The sequence below is a fragment of the Trichoderma evansii genome (assembly GCF_050947405.1).
Source record: "Trichoderma evansii strain SZMC 28006 chromosome Unknown GGI43scaffold_52, whole genome shotgun sequence".
NCBI classification, from domain to species: domain Eukaryota; kingdom Fungi; phylum Ascomycota; class Sordariomycetes; order Hypocreales; family Hypocreaceae; genus Trichoderma; species Trichoderma evansii.
This window is the reverse complement of record NW_028145154.1, coordinates 1-20,168: the sequence shown is the minus strand read 5'-3', so window position 1 is coordinate 20,168 and position 20,168 is coordinate 1. Positions and strand designations below refer to the sequence as shown.

General features: G+C 42.5%; 6 protein-coding genes across 6 annotated transcripts; 2 read left to right on the top strand and 4 right to left on the bottom strand.

Annotated features, from left to right (window-relative positions):
* Positions 1–233: 233 nt before the first annotated feature.
* GGI43DRAFT_426743 (P-loop containing nucleoside triphosphate hydrolase protein) lies at positions 234–2,201 on the bottom strand (the record flags this gene model as incomplete). The annotated part of the gene is made up of 4 exons (XM_083208710.1): positions 234–407; positions 564–1,304; positions 1,335–1,921; positions 1,982–2,201. 4 exons carry the CDS (start codon positions 2,199–2,201, stop codon positions 234–236), a joined length of 1,722 nt encoding a protein of 573 aa, XP_083055013.1.
* Positions 2,202–2,760: 559 nt separating this feature from the next.
* On the bottom strand, positions 2,761–4,820 carry GGI43DRAFT_426742 (DUF3176 domain-containing protein; the record flags this gene model as incomplete). The annotated part of the gene is made up of 5 exons (XM_083208709.1): positions 2,761–3,231; positions 3,291–4,184; positions 4,241–4,304; positions 4,346–4,362; positions 4,452–4,820. The coding sequence occupies 5 exons, from the start codon at positions 4,818–4,820 to the stop codon at positions 2,761–2,763; spliced, it is 1,815 nt and encodes a 604-aa protein (XP_083055012.1).
* A 521-nt stretch (positions 4,821–5,341) lies between these two features.
* Positions 5,342–6,426, bottom strand: GGI43DRAFT_419394 (uncharacterized protein). Its single transcript, XM_083207669.1, has 2 exons — positions 5,883–6,426; positions 5,342–5,823 (listed from the first exon to the last, which is right to left on the bottom strand). Exons 1-2 carry the CDS (start codon positions 6,160–6,162, stop codon positions 5,390–5,392), a joined length of 714 nt encoding a protein of 237 aa, XP_083055011.1. The 5' UTR covers positions 6,163–6,426; the 3' UTR covers positions 5,342–5,389.
* A 1,899-nt stretch (positions 6,427–8,325) lies between these two features.
* GGI43DRAFT_322285 (maltose permease MAL31) lies at positions 8,326–10,514 on the bottom strand. Its single transcript, XM_083201862.1, has 4 exons — positions 9,890–10,514; positions 9,593–9,797; positions 9,345–9,535; positions 8,326–9,275 (listed from the first exon to the last, which is right to left on the bottom strand). Exons 1-4 carry the CDS (start codon positions 10,243–10,245, stop codon positions 8,381–8,383), a joined length of 1,647 nt encoding a protein of 548 aa, XP_083055010.1. The 5' UTR covers positions 10,246–10,514; the 3' UTR covers positions 8,326–8,380.
* A 1,062-nt stretch (positions 10,515–11,576) lies between these two features.
* Positions 11,577–13,091, top strand: GGI43DRAFT_426739 (DUF1593 domain-containing protein; the record flags this gene model as incomplete). The annotated part of the gene is made up of 1 exon (XM_083208708.1): positions 11,577–13,091. One exon carries the CDS (start codon positions 11,577–11,579, stop codon positions 13,089–13,091), a length of 1,515 nt encoding a protein of 504 aa, XP_083055009.1.
* Positions 13,092–17,793: 4,702 nt separating this feature from the next.
* On the top strand, positions 17,794–18,987 carry GGI43DRAFT_322251 (uncharacterized protein). The gene is made up of 3 exons (XM_083201861.1): positions 17,794–18,136; positions 18,236–18,267; positions 18,319–18,987. The coding sequence occupies exons 1-3, from the start codon at positions 17,944–17,946 to the stop codon at positions 18,796–18,798; spliced, it is 705 nt and encodes a 234-aa protein (XP_083055008.1). The 5' UTR covers positions 17,794–17,943; the 3' UTR covers positions 18,799–18,987.
* The last annotated feature ends 1,181 nt before the right edge of the window (positions 18,988–20,168 follow it).

Below are 20,168 nucleotides of genomic sequence, written 5' to 3'. Positions count from 1 at the left end.
TTATATAATTAGTGTATTTTAGGCTAAGCTTAATTTTAGCGCTATAAGAAACTTTTAGCATAGCGCTGTAATTATAAGCAGGTAAAACCTATTTCTTTGAATATTAAAAACGCTTGCTTGGATGCTTGATAAGCTATCCCTAAACCAATTGCCGCTCTATAACAGGGACGTTTCTATAGCGTTGTAAGAGTGAATTATTATATATATATTTATTGCTGATTACGCCTATGCTACTAATTCCCAAGCTGTTTAACCCAAAAGTCATTATACACCCCCTTAAGCTCTTTTAACTCGTTATGTGTGCCACTCTCTATAATTCTACCGTTTTCAACAACAAATATCTTATCTGCGCCAACTATTATAGAGAGACGGTGAGCAATTATAAATGTAGTTCTTCCAACCTTTAACTTTTCCAAAGTTTACTAAATAGTTTGCTCCGTGTTTGTATCCATGGCGCTCGTAGCCTCATCAAAGATGAGGATTGGAGGGCCCTTTTAAAAGGCTCTTGCAATAGCGAGCCGCTGGATCTCCCCACCAGATAACTTGATTCCATTTTCACCAACCTTCGTATTATATCCATTGCGAAATCCAAGGATATTGTCATGTATAGAGGCAGCGCGGCAAGCATCGAATATTTCATTGTCCGATGCAGATATTCGGGCGTACCGGAGATTCTCCAGAATTGTTGCATTAAAGAACAATGGGTCTTGAGGCACAACACCAATAATAGACCGGAGTGAACTGAGAGTCATGCTACGAATATCTCTGCCATCGATGAGAATATGTCCGGAGTCAACATTATAAAAACGAAGAAGTAGCTTCATTATGGTAGATTTTCCCGCACCAGTCTCACCAACGAAAGCAATAGTTTGCCCTGGTGCAGCTGAGATCGTCAGATCGTGAATCGTAGTTTTCGGAGGATGGTACGAGAAATTAACTTGTTCGAAATCGACGCGTCCCACGGCGTGTTGATAGTCATGGGCGTCTTCTTTATCAACAATACTCGGCTTGGTTTGCAGAAGAGCCATCAGCCGTTCAGCATCAATTAAATCCGACATAATGAACCTGTAGTCATGGAAAAGCATCTGCAGCGGAAAGATCAAATGGTCCCAGTATTGAATAAGAAAAACAAAATCGCCAGCGGTCGCTTTGCCCTGGTGTATTTCATAAAAAACAAGACCAGCCAAGACAGAAAAGGTTGTGGGGATCATGGACTCGAGCAACGCTTGAGTATATGCTTCTTGCCTGCTCCATCTTGCACTTGCTGCAAGTTGTGCACCCACTGCACGTCCAAAACGGAGTGACTCAAATTGAAACATATTGAAATAAGTTACATTTTGCCAGCCTTGCACAGCCTGGTGCATAACGCGAGATTCCTCTCTCTGCGCTCTGGCGGATTGTCGACGATTATCGATATTCCAGTTTGAAGTGACAATTTGGAGGGACATAAAGACAGCCGAAGCAATTGCCATGGCCAGTGGGACATAAATACCGAACTTCCAGTAGAGAAATCCAAAAGCAACAGTGAGATCCAGTGTGGTCGGCAGAATTGCCAGGACCAGCGTTTCTAGTATGTTAGCCAGCGCTTCACCCTGTTCTATAGCCTTCATGACTTCTGCTGAATCCCGCTCTGAGTGATAGTCTAAAGAGAGGCTCATGATATGATTGAAAGCAGCATTGCTGATCTGGCGATAAGAAAATTGCTTAATTGGAATCTTGATTAGTGATTCGATGAGCCCAATGCCCGATTGTTCGTTCAAAAGGGTAAGAACAAGCCAAATGACTAGTGCTGTGATTGGCGATTGACCTTTGAGAAGCTGGTCGGTAACGAGGCCAAGTTGGCGCGGAACTAGGACATTCAGAATCCTGTTTCCAATCAAGCAAAGCACTTTAACAATAATACAAGCTTGGACATTCCGGTCTTTCGTGGGTATAAGTTATGGAAAAAAAATTGAGAAGTCTTTCAGATATCCAACCCAACCGCCAGTCTCTTTTAGCCTCCTAGCACGACGATTCTTAATGCTAGCAGTATCGTCTACCTCGCTATCGGAGCGTTCATCTTGGATGGCTTCACCCTCTCGATCAAAGCTCTCTTCCCTATCGATTTCGCATGTGCTATAAAGTCTGCCATGGTCTTGGTAGTCAATGTCCGCCGACTGTGTGTACAGTAGTGGACGGACTTCTGAACGCCTGTCTTCCATGGATAAACATCAAATGTTGTGTCGATATCGCACTTGGGTATATGAGTAACAATAGGTAGAGAAATTGTAGTATCTTCGCGTTGTTACTCTGGCAATCAAGATCAAGAGAACTACCATGAGCAAAAGAACAAAGCTAGTCCAGAGAATTCGGCTGAAAGGGACACTATATAAGCGTTTTGATATCCAGAAATAAAACCGGTCAAATGACTCATAATGAAAACTATGTTTTAATGAAATGCTGCGCCTCCCTATACTTTAGCAAATGTATTGTGGCGATGCATGCATACCAAACACGTCTCTGTCGCATGAAACCGGCTAGAAAACGGTATATATGCTCGTATTGCCCCACAATGGCACTTATTATTAATGTAGAATTAGTCTATTATATAACTAGGCAGCGACTCATCCTCTGCTAGGCACAAGTCTGTTCGCGCCTTGTTAGAACACCAGCATATGGAGTCTGCCTCAACCCTGGTATTACATGTTTGTATAACAGAGTCTTTCATAGAGCGTGCCATAGTAGTGTTAGAATGCGTCGTTTTAGGTATCACTATGCTAACTAAATGTCCTTAAACAACCGCCAATTTCCATCACTCTCTTCAAGCCTCGCTTTTATTTGCTTTGCAGCATTAAGCATCATCACCGTGTTAGAAAGAGGCATCTCTTTGTTGTTGGCATCGCTTGCGTCACTGAGACCGGGGAACAACAGTGCCAATGTTGACGATTTCCAGTCCACATTCCAATGATTCAATTGGTTCACGACCATAACGGCCACGAAAAAGGCAAGCTCCAGTGCAAGCAAGATAGAAAAAAAGGTCAAGAACGACCAGTGAACTGCGATGCAGGTTTGTATTTCCCATGCTTGTCCCAGTACAAATTTTCCAGTCGCCGAGTCAGCTGAATTTTTTCGAATCTGGCCCCCTATCGACGTGGCAAGGCCTTCAACGAAAGTGGTTGCAGAACTCAGGCCTGCGGTGCCGTTGTTCCAGGGTGTCTGCAACCACGTGGGGCCGGTGTTTGCCCCGGAAGTCTTGCGAATGATAAGAAATTCGCTTGACCGTCAAAGAATGTCGACAGAAAGTCCGCCACCGCCCCTGTGGCAACACTGTCCATAATGTATACACATTCTTGTGGATACCACATAGTGGAGGGCTCAGCGCCAGTGGTATCGTTATACTGCACTTTGGATTGAGAGCCGCCAGTAGCTGTACCGTTGGGGACAAATACCTCGACGATATTGGTTTGAGCCTGCTGCCTTGTTGGATTGCAATCCTTCCAGGTGCCGCTATCGAATGTACGATTCAGAGCGAGGGAGAAATCCCTGGTCCAGGGTCCCCATCTTAATGGTTCCGAGTTTAATTCCCTTTCGAGATATACTGAGTTGGTGAAGTTGGTTGCATATGTCTTCAGGCAGGGAGTAAGCGAACAACTTAGGGCGAGAGGCTCGATTAGACAATTGTCGTTGCCGCAGGCCGGATCGGTGTACCTAACCGTCAGGGCCTCGAAACTCAATAAAGTCGATCGTTCCCACCAATAGTCTTGCTCCTCTATAGCGGTACTGGTATTAAGAAGAATGGAAGGTGTCAGGCTGGGACCCCCCGGTACTGTGAAATTCCAGGTGCCAGGGTGGCTAACCACGGTATTTGTTACATCAAGATACGAGCGACACATGCTTAATGTGGAGAATGTAGCTCCTTGATCACTTGGAAACGTGCAGCTGCCGGTGGGACAATTTGCCACCACGCTCACCGAGCTGTTGACTGGGGGTTCCAGGAGGCCTAAGTAGACGGCAAGCTGCATCGGCCCGTCTAGGCTATTCTGGAGACCGAATATGTGTGCTCCAAACGCAGTGTAGTTATCTCCTCTCGGTATAGCGGCCGGGCTCGTCGCATGCCTCAGGCAGCTATAGTAATTGACCAAGGCTTGAGAGAAAGGATCAACGGCTAGAGCTATTATAACGATGAGTGCACCGAGACTGGCAAGCTATCTGAATCGTATTAGATTAGCCCGGTAAGCTCGAGCGGAAATAGACCTAAGACATACGACCTGTCTGCTCGGGTAAACTGGTGCAGAATAAGGAGGACTGAGCCCCAGGGTCCTCTGCTTGCCCATCATAGATCTCAACGTCAGCAAGGCTTTGAGACCGACGAGAGAACCATATCTATTTTAATTGGCTTATGCCTACATTAAGTGTTAGTGCTAGTGCCTGGCCATTTTTTCCTTTTTCTGGAACATCTTGACAGTAGCTACGGTAGCTGGCCGGACATCCATACCTTCTGTAATGGGCAAGGCGAGTGTGCCTTTGAAAACGGCTGCAAGGATGGAAATAATTGCGCTGATGGATATGGGCAAACCCCACTGTGAAAGGGTCTTGCCTTCATACACGCGCAGAAATATGATGATAGAGATAAATGCAAGGATAGAGAGGAGAAGATTTAGCAACTCGTACGGCCATGTAGACACAATGGTTCTTAACCAATGAGTTTGTTGATCATCGGCGGCGGGTAGGGAAGGACAAGTGTTCTGCTGGTCCGTCTGAAGTGTGTTTTGTAATCGCGGCAGTCTGTCATCGTTACTGAGAAGAACCTCGGTCACTTCAGACTGTGATATAGCTGTCATGTTCATGTGCAGATATGTATTGTGTTCGATTGAGATGAAAGAACTCGGACAGCCAAACCTGCCTGGGGTCTCTGTAAAGTGCGATACGCAGCGTCGCGTGGTTTTTTTTTTTTTTGCAGGATCTGAAGCGATACACCTTCGGGGTAATAAATTACCCCCTCTGTTTCGACAATCACGCAGACCGGGATTAGTGCTAGGGCACTAACTGCTATTTATAAAAGGAACTAATATCCCCTTATTCCGCTGCGAATTATAGACTCATATTATACAATGGAGTGCCAAAAGTCTGCGTACAAGCCGACTTTGAGGATACCCGGAACTGTTACTAATACATTAATAAACTATAGCAGAGTTCATTGAAAATATATATTTTTTAAATAAACATGAAAAATGAATAAATTTATATATTTAATTAATAATTTAAAGTTATACTATTTAATAATAGTTTTTATTAACTTCATATTTAAAATGTAATTATTATAGTTTAAAAATAAAACAAAGTAAAACACACCAATATGATATTTACATAATATAATGTTATAATTCTAGCAATATTCTGCCTGCTATTTCTAAAATGTTGTCTTAAATTTAACATGGATAATCCCGCTACCCTCGAACATGGCCCTACGCTTCCCAAACATGTCAACTGGCTTCATTCCCAATTCCTTCATGAAATCCTTCCCCCCGTTAATCACCTCGGCATGCTCGGGCGCATCTCTCCACCTCCAATAGTCCTCTACGCTGTCGTAACCAAACACACCCGTGAAGCACGTCGTACAACCCATAGCAGCCATATCAGGTTTCAACCACCACATATACCCCATTGATACGCCTTTTGCTTTACCTACGGTCACCGCAGGATGCTCGTCCACATTGGTGTCCCCGATGATTTTCTGTATGACAACCTCCTCCATGGCATTCTTGTCAGGTAGACTGAAGAATCTGAACTCAGTGACGTTGGCCGTCATTGCTTCCTTTGTGTCGTGCTTGAATGTTGCAAATCCTATTCATCAAATTTCAGCCCTCTCATTTCTCACTTGCCATGCAGCTTATCCGACGTACCAAGGAATGGCTCCAACCCATGCTCCATGTTTACGATTGCTTTAAATGCCTCGCCAGCACTCTGCATACCTACAGCTTTTGTTCGGTTTTCGAACGAAGCTTTATCCTTGAATTCCACAACTACACAGTGAATTCCCTCATCTTCAACCAGCACGCCACGGTATCCGGCTTTGGCACCCGGCAGGCGTGACAGCACTTGCGCCGCTTCTTCAAGGGCTTTGGAGGAGTAATCGGCATTTGGCTTCGGGGGGTAGAACATTATCTGCGCTATGGAGCCCATCGTGTAATACTCTGCAGCACACAAGGTGTGCAAGTAAAAGTTTGAAAGCGATGCGAGGAGTACACCGACTTCAGGTCCTGCTAGCTGTCAAACGTCACAGCGGAACACAGATGAAACGAGTGCGCTGATTCTGTAGCTAAGAGATGCAACCAAGATAGGCTATTTATGGAATGCGCAGGATGGACCCTGCACGTGATGTTGTATCATGCTCGACACCGCCATTCGGCCAAGTCTCACAATACATCCAACTAAGTGAAGCTGTCTATGATATCTCCCAGCAGCCAATACAGAGGAAAAGCTCAGCGAGTGACTTGGACTTTGTCCAAGTTAAGTTGAGTTGCCTGACAAATTAGGCATGTTTAACTAGCGTAAGTGCCTTTATCAATCTCGTCTGTACCGACTTGATGAAGTTGAAGGAATCCATCACCAGCACGATTGATGATTCACTTGTACCAGATATCAATATGACGCATACAAGCTGTGTTTTTCTTATTTAATATTGCCAATCTGGCGTTCGGACTGTCTGTAAATATGACTAACGGCTTCGGTTGTGGCATTTTTAAGCTAGGAAGGAATTGCGATATCTACAATAAGCTCATTCCTGCTGCTGTGAGGTCGACAAATTTAGCCTTGGTTTTGCTAGTCCTTACGAGCGTCTGTTCGGCGGATTTTTAATGGATTGGCCCCTTAGTGATGAAAATAATATGGCTTGCTGTTAAGAAGCGGGTCATTGGGTCCGTTGAAACGGATGCCTCAGACAAATGACATATGAGCGTATTGCTGACCAAGGTACCTTATGTTCAGGAGGCATCACCTGGCATTTCCGATTGTGGATGGCAAATTGGTTTCACCTGGCATGAAAAAGTCCAAGTGGTCTATCGTCCGGTACACGAAGAGTGCTTTGCTGTATGGCAATAAGCCTAGAATGGGTCACTTGGAGGTTGGCTGAAGCATGTGCTCTGGTGTCACGTGCGAGTCAATGGTCTTAAGATGAACAGCAGATCTTTCAAGGGCAGACAATTTTAACGAGATTACAAGATGAACACAGATTTGATCAATGGACAGAATACACGTACCGCTTGACACTTCCTGTCCCGCAACTATAGCCACAGCTTCCAGTAATCTCCCGTTCCCTCTTCATCTTCTTTCAATTTTAGAGCCTCCGTCTTCTTCGTCCTAGCTAACCAAGAATCGGAGCACCATAGAATGTTTGTATATCTTGATCATAATTAGCAGCTCCGATAGGTGCGTCTAATGCGGGTAGAAGGGTCTCGCAATTAACGCATGGTTTGCGGTATACCCTTGTTACATTGGTGTGGAAATTGTTGAGCGTGGTGCTGCTGAAGTTGGCCGCTAGACTCGCGGCTGTTGTTCCGACGACGCTATTATTAAACTTCCTGACCTGCATTACGAATTCACGCACTTGGGATGGATTGGGCGCACCTGGGGGAGCTCTTCCTGGGGTATAATGCGGCCTATATTGTTTGACTACTCAAATTTTCTCTATGAGGCTAGGAGGAGGAGGAGGAGGGAAAAGAGGCAGTATAAGAAGAGGAGGGGTTAGGTTAAAAGTAGAGAGGAAGAGAATAAGGAAGAGGAGGACGAGGGAGGAGAGACAAGAGGACATACATTATACCTGCAATCGGGTATGTCTCTGCACAACAGCCGTACCTTTGAACTGATGGACCTGCAAATGCAAGGTAGTCATTTCCATCGTTAACCCAGGTATATAAATTATCTAGCATGCGAAGAACAGGGCTTGTATTGGCGGGCCCATAGAGAGTGGCGAAGAGAGTGTTTTTCATGGTCATGTAATTCGGTAGAAATTGTCCAGGATCGAATTCCGGAAATCGTGTATCAGGTTCGTTATTCGCAGTGGGCTGAAACATCTTTGGAAGAAACATGATATCAAATACCAGTCTGTATGCATCCCGTGTATACAGATACCAAGATCATGAACGACGAAGGCTCGGCTTGTTGATTCAACGTCACCACCATCAACTTGGCTTTCTTTCCACCAGCAGCACATTTCGACTGTTGTATCACTCATCAAGGGTTCTTAGGGCTTGTAGACACACTTACAACAGAGAGGCAAAGAAACCCAATTATGATGGTTTGCGCAGTTTAAGTTGGTGATATTCACTGACACTTAGGCAGAGTCGGTAGCAAAGGTCACAGTGGTAATATCGATTGATACCTGTATATGGCTACAAAAATCTCATATATCCCTCTTCTGTAATTCTGAAACAGACGTCAGTCCTTCTTCGCCCTTGATCTGGGCTTCGGTCCTGAAAGTCTTAAACTTTCTCGCCGGAATCTGCTTAGTAAACATTTCATCCAGCTCTTCATACGTTCGGCCGGCAGTCTCAGGCTGGAAGAACCAGAGATACAACAGGCAGATGAAGCTAGGTGCACCAAAGACGAAAGCCACTTTGCCTCCGAGATTTCCTCTGTCAGGGTTAAACATATAAGGGAGCACAAATTGCCACATGACGTTGATAGAATTCTGTAGGGCAAGGCCAATAGCAATGGTCTTAACGCGTAGACGAGATGTTGAGGTCTCGGTGAGAATCGAGAATGCGGTTGATCCGATCGTCAAGTTGTACATCCAACTATAAATCAAAATTAGGGCCACGGTGCCTTTAATCTCACCGGGGCTACCGCCAGTCGCCAAGCCTCCCTCAAGAAAAAGAAGTACCACAAGTATAACTAAGCCGTAGAATGTCAAGTTTCGTCGGCCGACACGGTCTACCAGAGCCGCCGCCATTAGATTCCCGATAATGGAGAGAACGGGTTGAGCAATCTGGATCCGGAAACTCTCCTGGGTCGAATATCCGGCAAGCTGAAGATAATAGGTGAAATACCCCGCAACAAAAGTGATACCGGTGAGGACTTGGACGATAAGGGGGCCGATACTGATCATAGTCCGGCGAAGGTTCGACCGCCGGAAGCACTCAATATAAGTGACTCCCTCTGTTTCGGCTTTGATTTCTTCTAGCGTTAATTCGATCGCTGCAAGCCTTGTAACTCCCATCTCACCCTTGTAGCCAAGCTTATTCAGGTTCTTCAATGCCTGTTCGCGACGGCCTTTCGATACTAACCACCAAGGCGATCTGATCAACCAGGACAGTTAGCTAGTATTTCATTGACAACGGTAGAGGTATTCTCATAGCTTAACATACTCGGGCATAAACGGAACCAAGATCGTTGAAATGGCCGCGAATCCAAACTGACAGCAAAACACCACGCGATATGCCCAGCGACTGTTAAGGTCTCCCGTGAAGTTAACCACGATAAAGGCTACTAGAGGTCCGAGGCCAAAAGCTACCCCTATGCACACAGTGAATATCCCTCTCCATGCAAGTGGGGTAATCTATAGGATAGAATCAGTAAGTTATTGATGCATACAGCGAGCGATTATAGTGAATACCTCTCCAATATATGAAGTCATAACAGCTTGTATGGTTCCGATGGCAAATCCATTGAGGAACTTGCCACCAAAGAAAACAGGATTTGTGGTCGCTGCGAATTCTAAACTAATCGCCGCAAAGGACACAACCAAGGCGCAGATCAAAGTCAACTTGCGCCCTATCAAGTCGGCAATCGCTGCAGCGCCGAGGACGCCAACGATAGCACTATCCTACAGTTAGCAATTTTAGACACCCCTTATCAGTAGGCTTCTTGTGGGGAAGCAGACAGGGCATAGAGTAAACTAAAGGCGACTTACGATGCGACAGGGGCCGCGTTAAAAGCGGACTGCCATGGCGTAGGGAGAACATAATTTCCTTTGTACTCTGAACCAAAGTCTTTTCGGAATTGGGGAATACCTAACACAGAACCTGCAGCCTGGTTGTCGAAACTGACAAGGGTGGTGGTCCAACACGCGTAGACACACCAGGCGCATGCCCTCGGATATTTCTTAAGTGAATCGAAAATGCCAGTATTGTGGTCCTCTTGATTAGCGAGATGCCCTAGCTGCTCCTCTTCGCGGAGTTCAATATGGTTCATGTCGGAGCCATTCTGTTTGGGATCTGGGTTGTCATACCCAAGATCAACTCCAGAGATGTCTTTTGTTTCGGGCATAGTGGATGATAAAGCAAGGCCCAAGAAGTGTTTCGAAAAGTGTCGCTTTAAGTTCAAATTTCTCGTAACATGTAGGGGATTTGACAAAACAATTCCTAAGCTGAAAGCTATAACTATTTATGTTTTTAAGTCTAGATTTCCCCATTCTTCTCCGCAAGCCCAAGTCTTCCCCAGATTTGCTACGGCGAAAATTGCGATGCAAACTGACTTGGGGTGGGGTTTTGGCCCCGCCAAGTTCTCACCTATTGGTCTCCCGAGGCTACGATTACCCTCCTAGGAAACCGCGTTCAACAAGAAAGGCAATTGGAGCCACTGAAAGGCCCTGCTCCCACAACAGCTTGTACATGTTTCAGACAAAGAAATAAAAATTTGACCCCTCCGCTGGTGATTGGCCAGGGTAGGCTGGTGAAGCCGCATCCCTGATGACATCATTTAGGTTTAGAGACTTTCCCGTTGGCCACTCCTAGCAAGTCGTCGGCATTGGTGTGAAGGAATGCTAAGTAGCTACAATTCTCAATGAGCGTTTGGCTGCTCCATAAACGCGACCCTCTGCAATATTGAAGCTCGAAGATCTCGGTAACTTGAGTTTTCTCGCTGCTCCCTTTTCCTATTCAATAATCGAAACCGTTAAGCAGACGGGAATCAATGTATTCAGAACAGGACGGAAACTTTGCGCCACGATTCGCAGCGTCGCCACAGGGAAGGCGTCTTTCGACATGGGTAAAACTCCGGTAACAGTAGCACACCAATCTTGTAAAAATAGTAAGAGGAAGCATTTGCTAAAATTATCTGCTATTTTAACCCGGAAGCGGTCGAATAACTTACCCTGGGCGCTAAGGCATACCCAATCTCATGCTGGAAGGACAGGCGGCAACAGAAGTTGTTCTGGGCGTGGTGCGTCGCATTGCCGACCGTCACGAGTCACAGGACGTCACCGTGGGCCATTCAATGCGCGTCGAAAGCTGTAGCTCGGTTCGGGTAATGTGATGCGTGGGGAAAGGTTGCAGATTAGGAAGGTTTTAGCGCTCGTGCTCTACCAAACCTTTGATGAATCAGAGGCTCCTCGCGGAGCTCTGCTGAGATATTTTCTGGTTCAGCGGCAATATCACAGGGAAACTCCACTCCACTTCTTACATTGACTGGATTCTGGCACGGATGCTACGAATTAAGCCAAGATGACCATTGAATACCTATCTATTTAATGCGATCACAAGTTCATCACCTAACTACCCCTATATCCGATGTGCTTCAACGGTCTCTCTTATATGATATACTCAAACACCCAACACTCTTCATAAATGCCACAAAAAAGGAGCCACGATCTCAGCGCAATGATTGATGCATCAAGATTCCGAATCTGCACAGAGAAGCCTCGGGTTTTCATCCTATCTGACATTTCTAATGAACCCGATGATGCAGAGTCCTTATGTCGGTATCTCTTATATTCGAATGAATTCGATACCCGCGGCCTGGTGGCCTGTACTTCCACATGGATGAGGGATGCTGTGCATCCTGAGGATATGGAGACAATAGTCAATGCCTATGCCGAAGTTGTCGATAACCTTAATGTTCATGTCCATCCAAGCAACCAGTACGCATCGGGTGATTCCTTTCGCTCACTGATTAAGACGGGTCCCGTACTATATGGCAAGGAGGCTTTGAGAGAAGGAGTTCCCCTTAGTGATGGTTCAAAGGCGCTTATCGAACAAGTCGATGAATCTAGTCAGCCGTTATGGGTTTTGTGCTGGGGTGGCACTAATGTGCTTGCCCAAGCACTACAACATGTGCAGCAATATCGATCTCAGTCTGAAAGCCGGCACTTTCGATCTAAGCTCCGAGTGTATGCTATATCGGATCAGGACGACACTGGCTTATGGATCAGGATCACCTTTCCCGACGTTTTCTATATTTGTTCTATACACGGTTGGAACCAATATCGCATGGCTACCTGGATTGGTATCTCAGGGGAAAAAATGATCGCATTTGATGAGGGTGGCCCCGATTTTACTAAAGTCTCCAGCAAGTGGCTTAAAGAGCATATCCAGATAGGTCCACTTGGTCAAGCTTATCCCGATTTCAAGTTTATCATGGAAGGGGATACACCGACGTTCCTCTACCTTATTCAGAACGGCCTTGGCTCCTCCGAGCATCCTGAGTGGGGAAGCTGGGGCGGGCGCTATGAATCAACCGATTTAGGAGGGGCAGCACGGCATTTCAGCGATACCTACGACAAAGTCATTGGTGTGAATGGACAGACATATAACAGCAATCAAGGCACAATTTGGCGATGGCGCAATGAGTATCAAGACTCTTTTGCCGCAAGAATACAATGGACATTAATTAATGATCCTTCCAAAGCAAATCATGCTCCTATTGCAATTGTTAATGGCTCTGCGCCTGGACCCGAGCCATTGTTCCTGGATGCAGAAGCCGGTACAGACATAGTTCTTGACGCCTCAGAATCTTACGATCCTGATGGTGATGAACTAAATTTCCATTGGTTTCACTATAAAGAAGTGCCTTCTACTACAGGGTGGATGGCGACAGGGATGTGGAACAAGCCCATATCTTTTCAGAATCTCGATCCAGAGAGGGAAGGCAGGAAAGTCAAGGTGCAGCTTCCATCGCCTGAAGCATCTGCCGTAAACATGGTAACAGGCAAAGCGATGGAGAAGGGGCAGGTACTGCATTTTATTCTTCAGCTCAAAGACAATGGTAATCCTCCACTGACCACCTACAAGCGGGTGGTGTTGCAGACAACCAACAAGTATCTGAGAGGTGGAAGAGAAATGGTGGTCGAGACGGTCACTGCTGCGCTTGATTTAATTAATAACGGTCAATTTTAAAGGAGTAAAGAACCTTGTGCATGGCCGAGGCAATAAGACGGCTCCTCGCACGGCTTATGTCAACAAGTAGGTTTCACTACTAGCAAACCCCGGGTTATAGCTGCCACGTCGTTTATGTAGCCTAGAAATAACACATGGTATATAATATATAAGTGGCAATATTTTATTACTGTTATAACCTAACCACCATAAGATACATACCTTCAAATATATTACAGACTAATAGGCTAATAAGGAGGGGATCACTTATAAAACTGTAAGCTATTTAAAATAAATTACTATTATAAATATAAGCTTATATAAAAGATTATAATTAAAATTATAAGCCTTATAAAATAACTTATTATATAATAGTATTTATTATACTTATTAAATATAATTTAAATAATTAGTTATTATTATATAGTAATTAAATAATAATTAAATTAGTTATTTATAACCTTGTTAGTTATATAACTTATATTACTTATAAGATTTAGCTTATCCCTCTGCTAATACTAACTAACCCTTAGTTTATAAATTAAAAACTTACTTTATACTAGTTATACAGATAATATAAACTAGGACATTATAGTTACCTGAGCTAGTATTACTTAAGTCAGGCCAGGACCAAGCAAAACACTCTCCTAAGCAAGAGATATATTTTTCCCTGTTTTAATAACAACACTACATTTTTTAATTATATTTTTTAAAACTATAATATTTATTTCTCTTATTATTTCCACTTGTACTTTCTATAGAAAATACTTAATTATATGGAAAATAATATTATTTTTGCAGTTGTAGATATAGAAGCTAGTATTTTATAAAAAAAAAAAAAAAAGCTGTATAAGATTAAGGAATTTTTATTTTAATATTTAACTATTATGTAAATAGTAGCGTTAAGTAAAACAAAGTAAATAAATATAATTAAAGCCTTTCTAAGTATTAGGAATATTATTTTATATAATATATTTTAGGCTGCTGCTGCCGCTGGTAAAAGTATCGGTGAGCAGGTTTAAGCCTAGATCAAGGCATCTAGGCTAAAGCCTGAGGACTGCGTCGCATCGACCTCTAACCTGTGCATCGAGGATAATTTTTCTGATAATACTAGCTAATAGATATCTCGTGGAAGATTTATAGTGCTTGCCAGACGGGACTAGATTAAAAGAAAAATTCTTAAGTGTGACGACCTGGTTACTAGGTTCCTAGATTAGATTAGTAACACAGAAGGATTCCTAAGGGACAACCTGAGGTGTAGGTTTATATTAGCAGAGCAACTAGGGGATTTATAAGTAATAGTAATAAGTAATAATAATTAGTTATTATTAAAGTTAATAAGACTTAATAAGTTATATTTTAATTATATTATAATTAGTATATTAATAATTAGTTATTTAAGTTATTTAAATAAGTAAAAAAAAGTAAATTTATATATTTAATTAAATATATTAAATTATTTATAAAATTTAATAATTTTTTATAAATTATTTTATAAGATTAATAATTCTTTTATAAATTAATAGATTATTTTAATAAGCTAATAATTTAACTGTAATTAATAGGTTAGTCTTATATTAATCTGGTTTTGCCTACCCTGTAGGCTTATTATTGCAATTATAAGAGTTAGGTTATAATATTAAGCTAAAAATTTCTATAAATTAAAGGATAGCTTATTAAGCATCCAAGCAAGCGTAATTAATATCTAGAAAAGTAAGCCTTGTAAATAAAATATTTTTATTTATAATATTATAATACAGCGCTTATATATTATAATATAATACTTACTTACTATAATATAATACTTTTTTTTATAATATAGCATTTACTTATTATAATATAATATATGCCTGCTATAATATAAAGCTTTTTATTATAATATAATATATACCTGCTATAGTATAATATTTTTTTATTATAATACAGCGCTTATTTACTTTAATATAATACTATTATAATAAGTATATATTATATTATAATAAAAAGTATTATATTATAAACTATAATTCTTCTTAGATAAGTCTGTTAGTCTGTACTTATTCCATGAGGGTATATACTGTTTACTAATATATAAACAATTAGTCAGGTTATAATAATATTATAATACCTGGATAGATTACCTTAAGCTATTAAGATTATAAAAAGCAGCAGTGAAGTAGTTTTTAAATAATAATAAGATTTTATCTAGCTTACTAATAAGATTTTATCAGGGGGTAAGCTTTTTATTACAGGGAAAGGGAATTAAAACATAGGGTTTACAAGAATTATTAGGGTAATTATAGATTATATTACTCTAATAAAACTAGTTATTATTTCTAATAATATTATACTTAATAGTGCATGTAAAGCTTATAATACTACTATACTTGTTATAAAAATAGAAGTTAAGTAACAAAAGCAAGGCTAAAGAAGTATTTATAAAGTTTATTATCTAGATTATACTTGGTCCTTTTACTAGTGCAAGGTAGCTTACAGCCTATAGTTCATTAACAAAATAATAGGAATCTATTAAAGAAACTAATTACTGAAGCTAACTGAGTCTTTTATTACCTTTTCCAAGCGTGCGGCGGATAGCGGTAGAACTTAATTTTATATGTCGCGATAGCGTGCTGATATGTATATAATAAATATAAAATATTACATGCACTATGTGGATCTATCGACAAGTTAAAAGAGAAAGAGTTAAAAGAGGAAGCCGATTATAAACATCACTGCATTAAACATAGATATATTTAGGCTTTATTTCTAACTAAGAAATTAACTTGTAAAATAGCTAGAAAGGCTGAGTGCAGCGAGCGCACTATTTGCTGAATCCGCTTAAACATACATTAATTCAAAACCACCTGACTGCTACTAAACAAAACCAGTCGCTATTCAAGTATTACAGCATATATATAAAATATATTATATAATAAGTTAAAAAAAGAATTATGGATATATTATAAAGAAGTAATGTTATATTTTTAAGATGAATTTAATATGAAGGTATTAAATACTTAGCAGTATTACCTAAGCCTTGTAATTAATCAGATAGTCTAAAAAGGTATTATATTATATTGTAAAGCAGAGGAATTCAGTGCTGCAGCACTTATACTACTACAAGCTTTCAAAGTATAAATTATATCAGTTAATTTTCTTAATGAGTCTGGGTGTAATTTTTTAACAACACAGCGGCAGAAAAGATAGGCTCTTATAGGAACTATGCTAGTAACTGTCTTAGAGTTTAAACGCGAGGCCAGGCATTAATTTAGAGTATTGCTCGGGGGACAACCCAACTTTGCTCGGGGGCACCCTTCTAACCTAATCGGGTTAGATTTTAGTTTAGCCAGGCCTCCCCACTGAAATACAGTGCAGCATTATGGAATTTTCAAAATCTGTACAATCAATCTTGCCGCATTGCAATAACGTGATACCAACGCGAATTTTATCACCAACAACGTGATGGATGAAGAAAATCGCGATATTAGTGCTATTGGTGATCAAATCGACCGGCCGATCCCATTGCCGCCGCCCCCACAAGAGTTTGACTCGTTTGAAGATCTCTACAACTTCTTGCAGGGCTTCTATCGCGATCACGGCGCTGCCCTGGTGAAGAAGTCAGCTAGGAAATATGCTATAGTCAACGGAAATCGAATTCCAACATGCTATAACCTCGTTTGTGACCGCGGCGCATCGCGGCCGCCACGCGGCGAAGGAGTCAGGAAGACTGCGACTAGCAAAGTCGATTGTCCGTTCAAGCTCACAGCCTCAGCGACTATGAAATCAAACTAGAGGTGGACATTTCGAGTCAATGAAGGTCAGCACAATCATGACGCCTCTCTTGATCCGTCGGCACACGCGATCCATCGCCGTCGAACTCAGCAGCAGCGGGAAATCGAGGTATCTCTGTCACAACATAGGGCCCTCGGCGCCCGTGAGATGGGGGATATCGTCCGAGTCCAAAGTCAAACGCCTGCCTTCTTCCGGCCAAAGGACATCTACAATGATCGTCAAATGATCAGGCAGTCTAACTTAGAGGGCCTTACGCCTACTCAACAGTGGGTTAATCTTCTGCAACGACAGGGCCTTCGGCATTTTATCCGATTTGACGAAGACCACAAGATCACAGCTGTTTTCTGGACTTATCCGTGGTGTGAGGCGATGTGGAAGCGTTTCCCTGAGGTCCTTGGTCTTGACAATACATACAAGACTAACCGCTTTAAAATGTACCTTTTCCAAGTCACCGGCGTCACGGATCAAAAGTCAATTGCAAATTTCGCCTTTGGGCTTATTAATACAGAGAAGCGAGAAGGTTATGATTGGTTATGTGATCAGTTAAATGACTTCCGGCAGCAATTTGAGATCCCACCGCCTTGTGTTGTTATTACAGATAAGGAATTGGCGCTGAAAGGCGCGCTAGAACGCGTTTTTCCAAACGACAACAGCAACTTTGCCTCTATCACATCAACGCAAACGTTGACGCCAAAATCGTATCGCGTTGGAAAGCAGAAGAAGGCGCTGAGGCCTCGGACGAAGCCGCCGGCGAGGCTGAAGTTGATCCTGCCGCGAGGCTGCCTCCTCTCTGCCGTTTGAGCACAGCAAAGTCGGCCTCCAACGAGCCTGGCGTACAGTGGTCTTGGCCGAGGAAGAAGAAGGTTATGAGAAGGCTTGGGCAGCGTTGACTGCGTGCTTTGCCGACCAGCAGGCAATCCTTGACTATCTCGTCTCCGAGTATCTCCCATGGGCTGATCAATTTCTTCAGAGCCGCATTAAACGCTATAGAAATTTCGGTCAGAGAACAAACAGTCCAACAGAAACAGCTCATAAGGATATCAAAACTTATCTCCTAACCGGCACAAGTGATCTACTTCATCTCCATGAAGCCCTTATTCAAATGATCACAAAGAAAGAGCGAGACTATCTCCAAACGGCAGCAAATCAAGAAGTTAGGCTCAGGCAACAGTTCATCGGCCGGGTTTGGCTGGGTTCACTGCCAACGCAAATGAGCTACACTGCAGTTGATCTTCTTGCTCAACAACATCGCCGCGCTGAGGCCTCAATTAAAAATCAGGAAGAGCTGCCGCCGTGTAAGGATTCCTGCTGCTTTACGCAGCAATATGCACTCCCTTGTGTACACTATATAAAGGAGCAGCTTGTTGTGCAGACGCCGCTAATGAAGGAAGCAGTCCACCCGCGTTGGTGGTTAGACAATCCTCTGGTATTTCTTACTGTAAATTTACGTGTAAAACCTACTAACCAAGCGTCCTAGGACCTTAACGAGCCTCTTCTTCGAATCCGGGATCCCAATGTCATTGAGAATCTTCGTGGCCGGCCTCGGCTGCCTCAGAATCATAAGGCACCGGTTGATATAGCCCTGCAGCCGATTTCCGCTCCTCGTTTGGCGGCGCCCTCTAGCACAGCAGCATCGTCATCACAGCCGTTTCCTTCCCTGCCGACCTCAACCCAACGAGACGGCCGGCGTATGACTTCAAGCTTGCGCCATACTCGTACCGCGACCGAGGTCGAAACCGCCAGCTCGCAGGCATCTCAGCCGTCGACGAAGAGATCTAGAACAGGCACAAATACTAGGGGACGAGGAACTAGAAGGGGACGGGCCACAAGCCGCAGCCGTGGAGGCCGCGGCCGCGGAGGCAGTAGCAGCACGACCACACAATCAACACCGCCCTCATCAGCCGTTGTAGAAGAGGTTATCCCAGCTACACAGCTAACTTCGCCGCGGACTAATTAAACGGCCGTAATATATATGGTATTTTAATGAACTTGGTTAAATAAGTACGATTTTTGAGCTTTTAGTTAATTAGGAATTTTTCTATATAGAATGGTATACAGTTTTTGATTGCCATAATGTTGCACTGTATTTCAGTGGGGAGGCCTGGCTAAACTAAAATCTAACCCAATTAGGTTAGAAGGGTGCACCCCGAGCAACTCATAAAAAATAGCTAGCCATGTAATATTTATTACTGCTCGGTGTCCTTCTCCGCCTGTTTCTAAATATCTCCAACACCTCTCCGTCTGCGTTCTTGCGGGTTATATTCTATTTCTTGCGCAACATCTGCTTCTATACATTAATTCTCCGCTTCAGACCAATCAATATATGCCATCATCTCTTCCCTGGTCCATTTTCTTATATTAAGGATACATTAAGGGCTCAGGGGCATTAAAGACAACCTGTTTACAAAGTCTAGCTAATGCCAGCCCGCTTACAGCGGCATCCATTAGAGATGCTTGACGTAGGAGGAATCGATGGAGGACCTCGGGGAACTCGTCCTTGAATTTGCATTATTCAACCTGGGATTTAAGCAAAAAAGGCATTATATGGATCAGCTCTATCAAGGAAAATGTATTAGTGCTAGCTGTACAGAGGGGGGGAAGAAGGGGAGTAGAAAAGAAAGCTAATGTACCAGGTATAGCAGTTAGGAGAGTGTCTATACAACGCTTTACAGGCGTCATTCTCAATATCCTCAGATATTTTCTGTACTATTCTGTTTAAAGCTGCAAAGCACTCTGCTTCAAGGTTCTCAGCTAGGCTACGCTTAGGGATGGCTTTATTAATGAGATTGACTTGACCGAGAGAGGGAGGCCCTTTGTTATATCCCTGCTATCTAGGGCTAAAAAAAGGCCTTGTCAGACCTTTTTGTAGACAAGGTAAATGGTAGGTAGTAAAGTGCAGGCTCTGGAGCGGTGCTCGTTATATATGCTTCTTGAACAAGAGGAAAAAGAAGAGGAGTAATGGAGAAAATACAGCCATCGATACGACGCGGGACTAGCTCTGCTTTTATAGTAAGGAGGTCGGTAAATCCAGAACCCGAAGGTGCGTTCTTCGTCATCCCTACGGCCCCCCTGTCGAACAATGGAAATGCTAGTTTAATCTGTCTGTGTGGATCATATAGTTATATATATATAAGAGGTCCTGTCCCTAATTTTATATATAAATAATTAAATTTTAAATAATATTTTTTATTATTATTTTTATTTTAATAAGTTATAAGCTTAAATTTATATTTATTTTATATATTTAATTTTATATATAAATAATATAATAATTATTTATTTTTTTAAAAATTAATTAATAATTTTAAATTTTAAATTAAAAATATA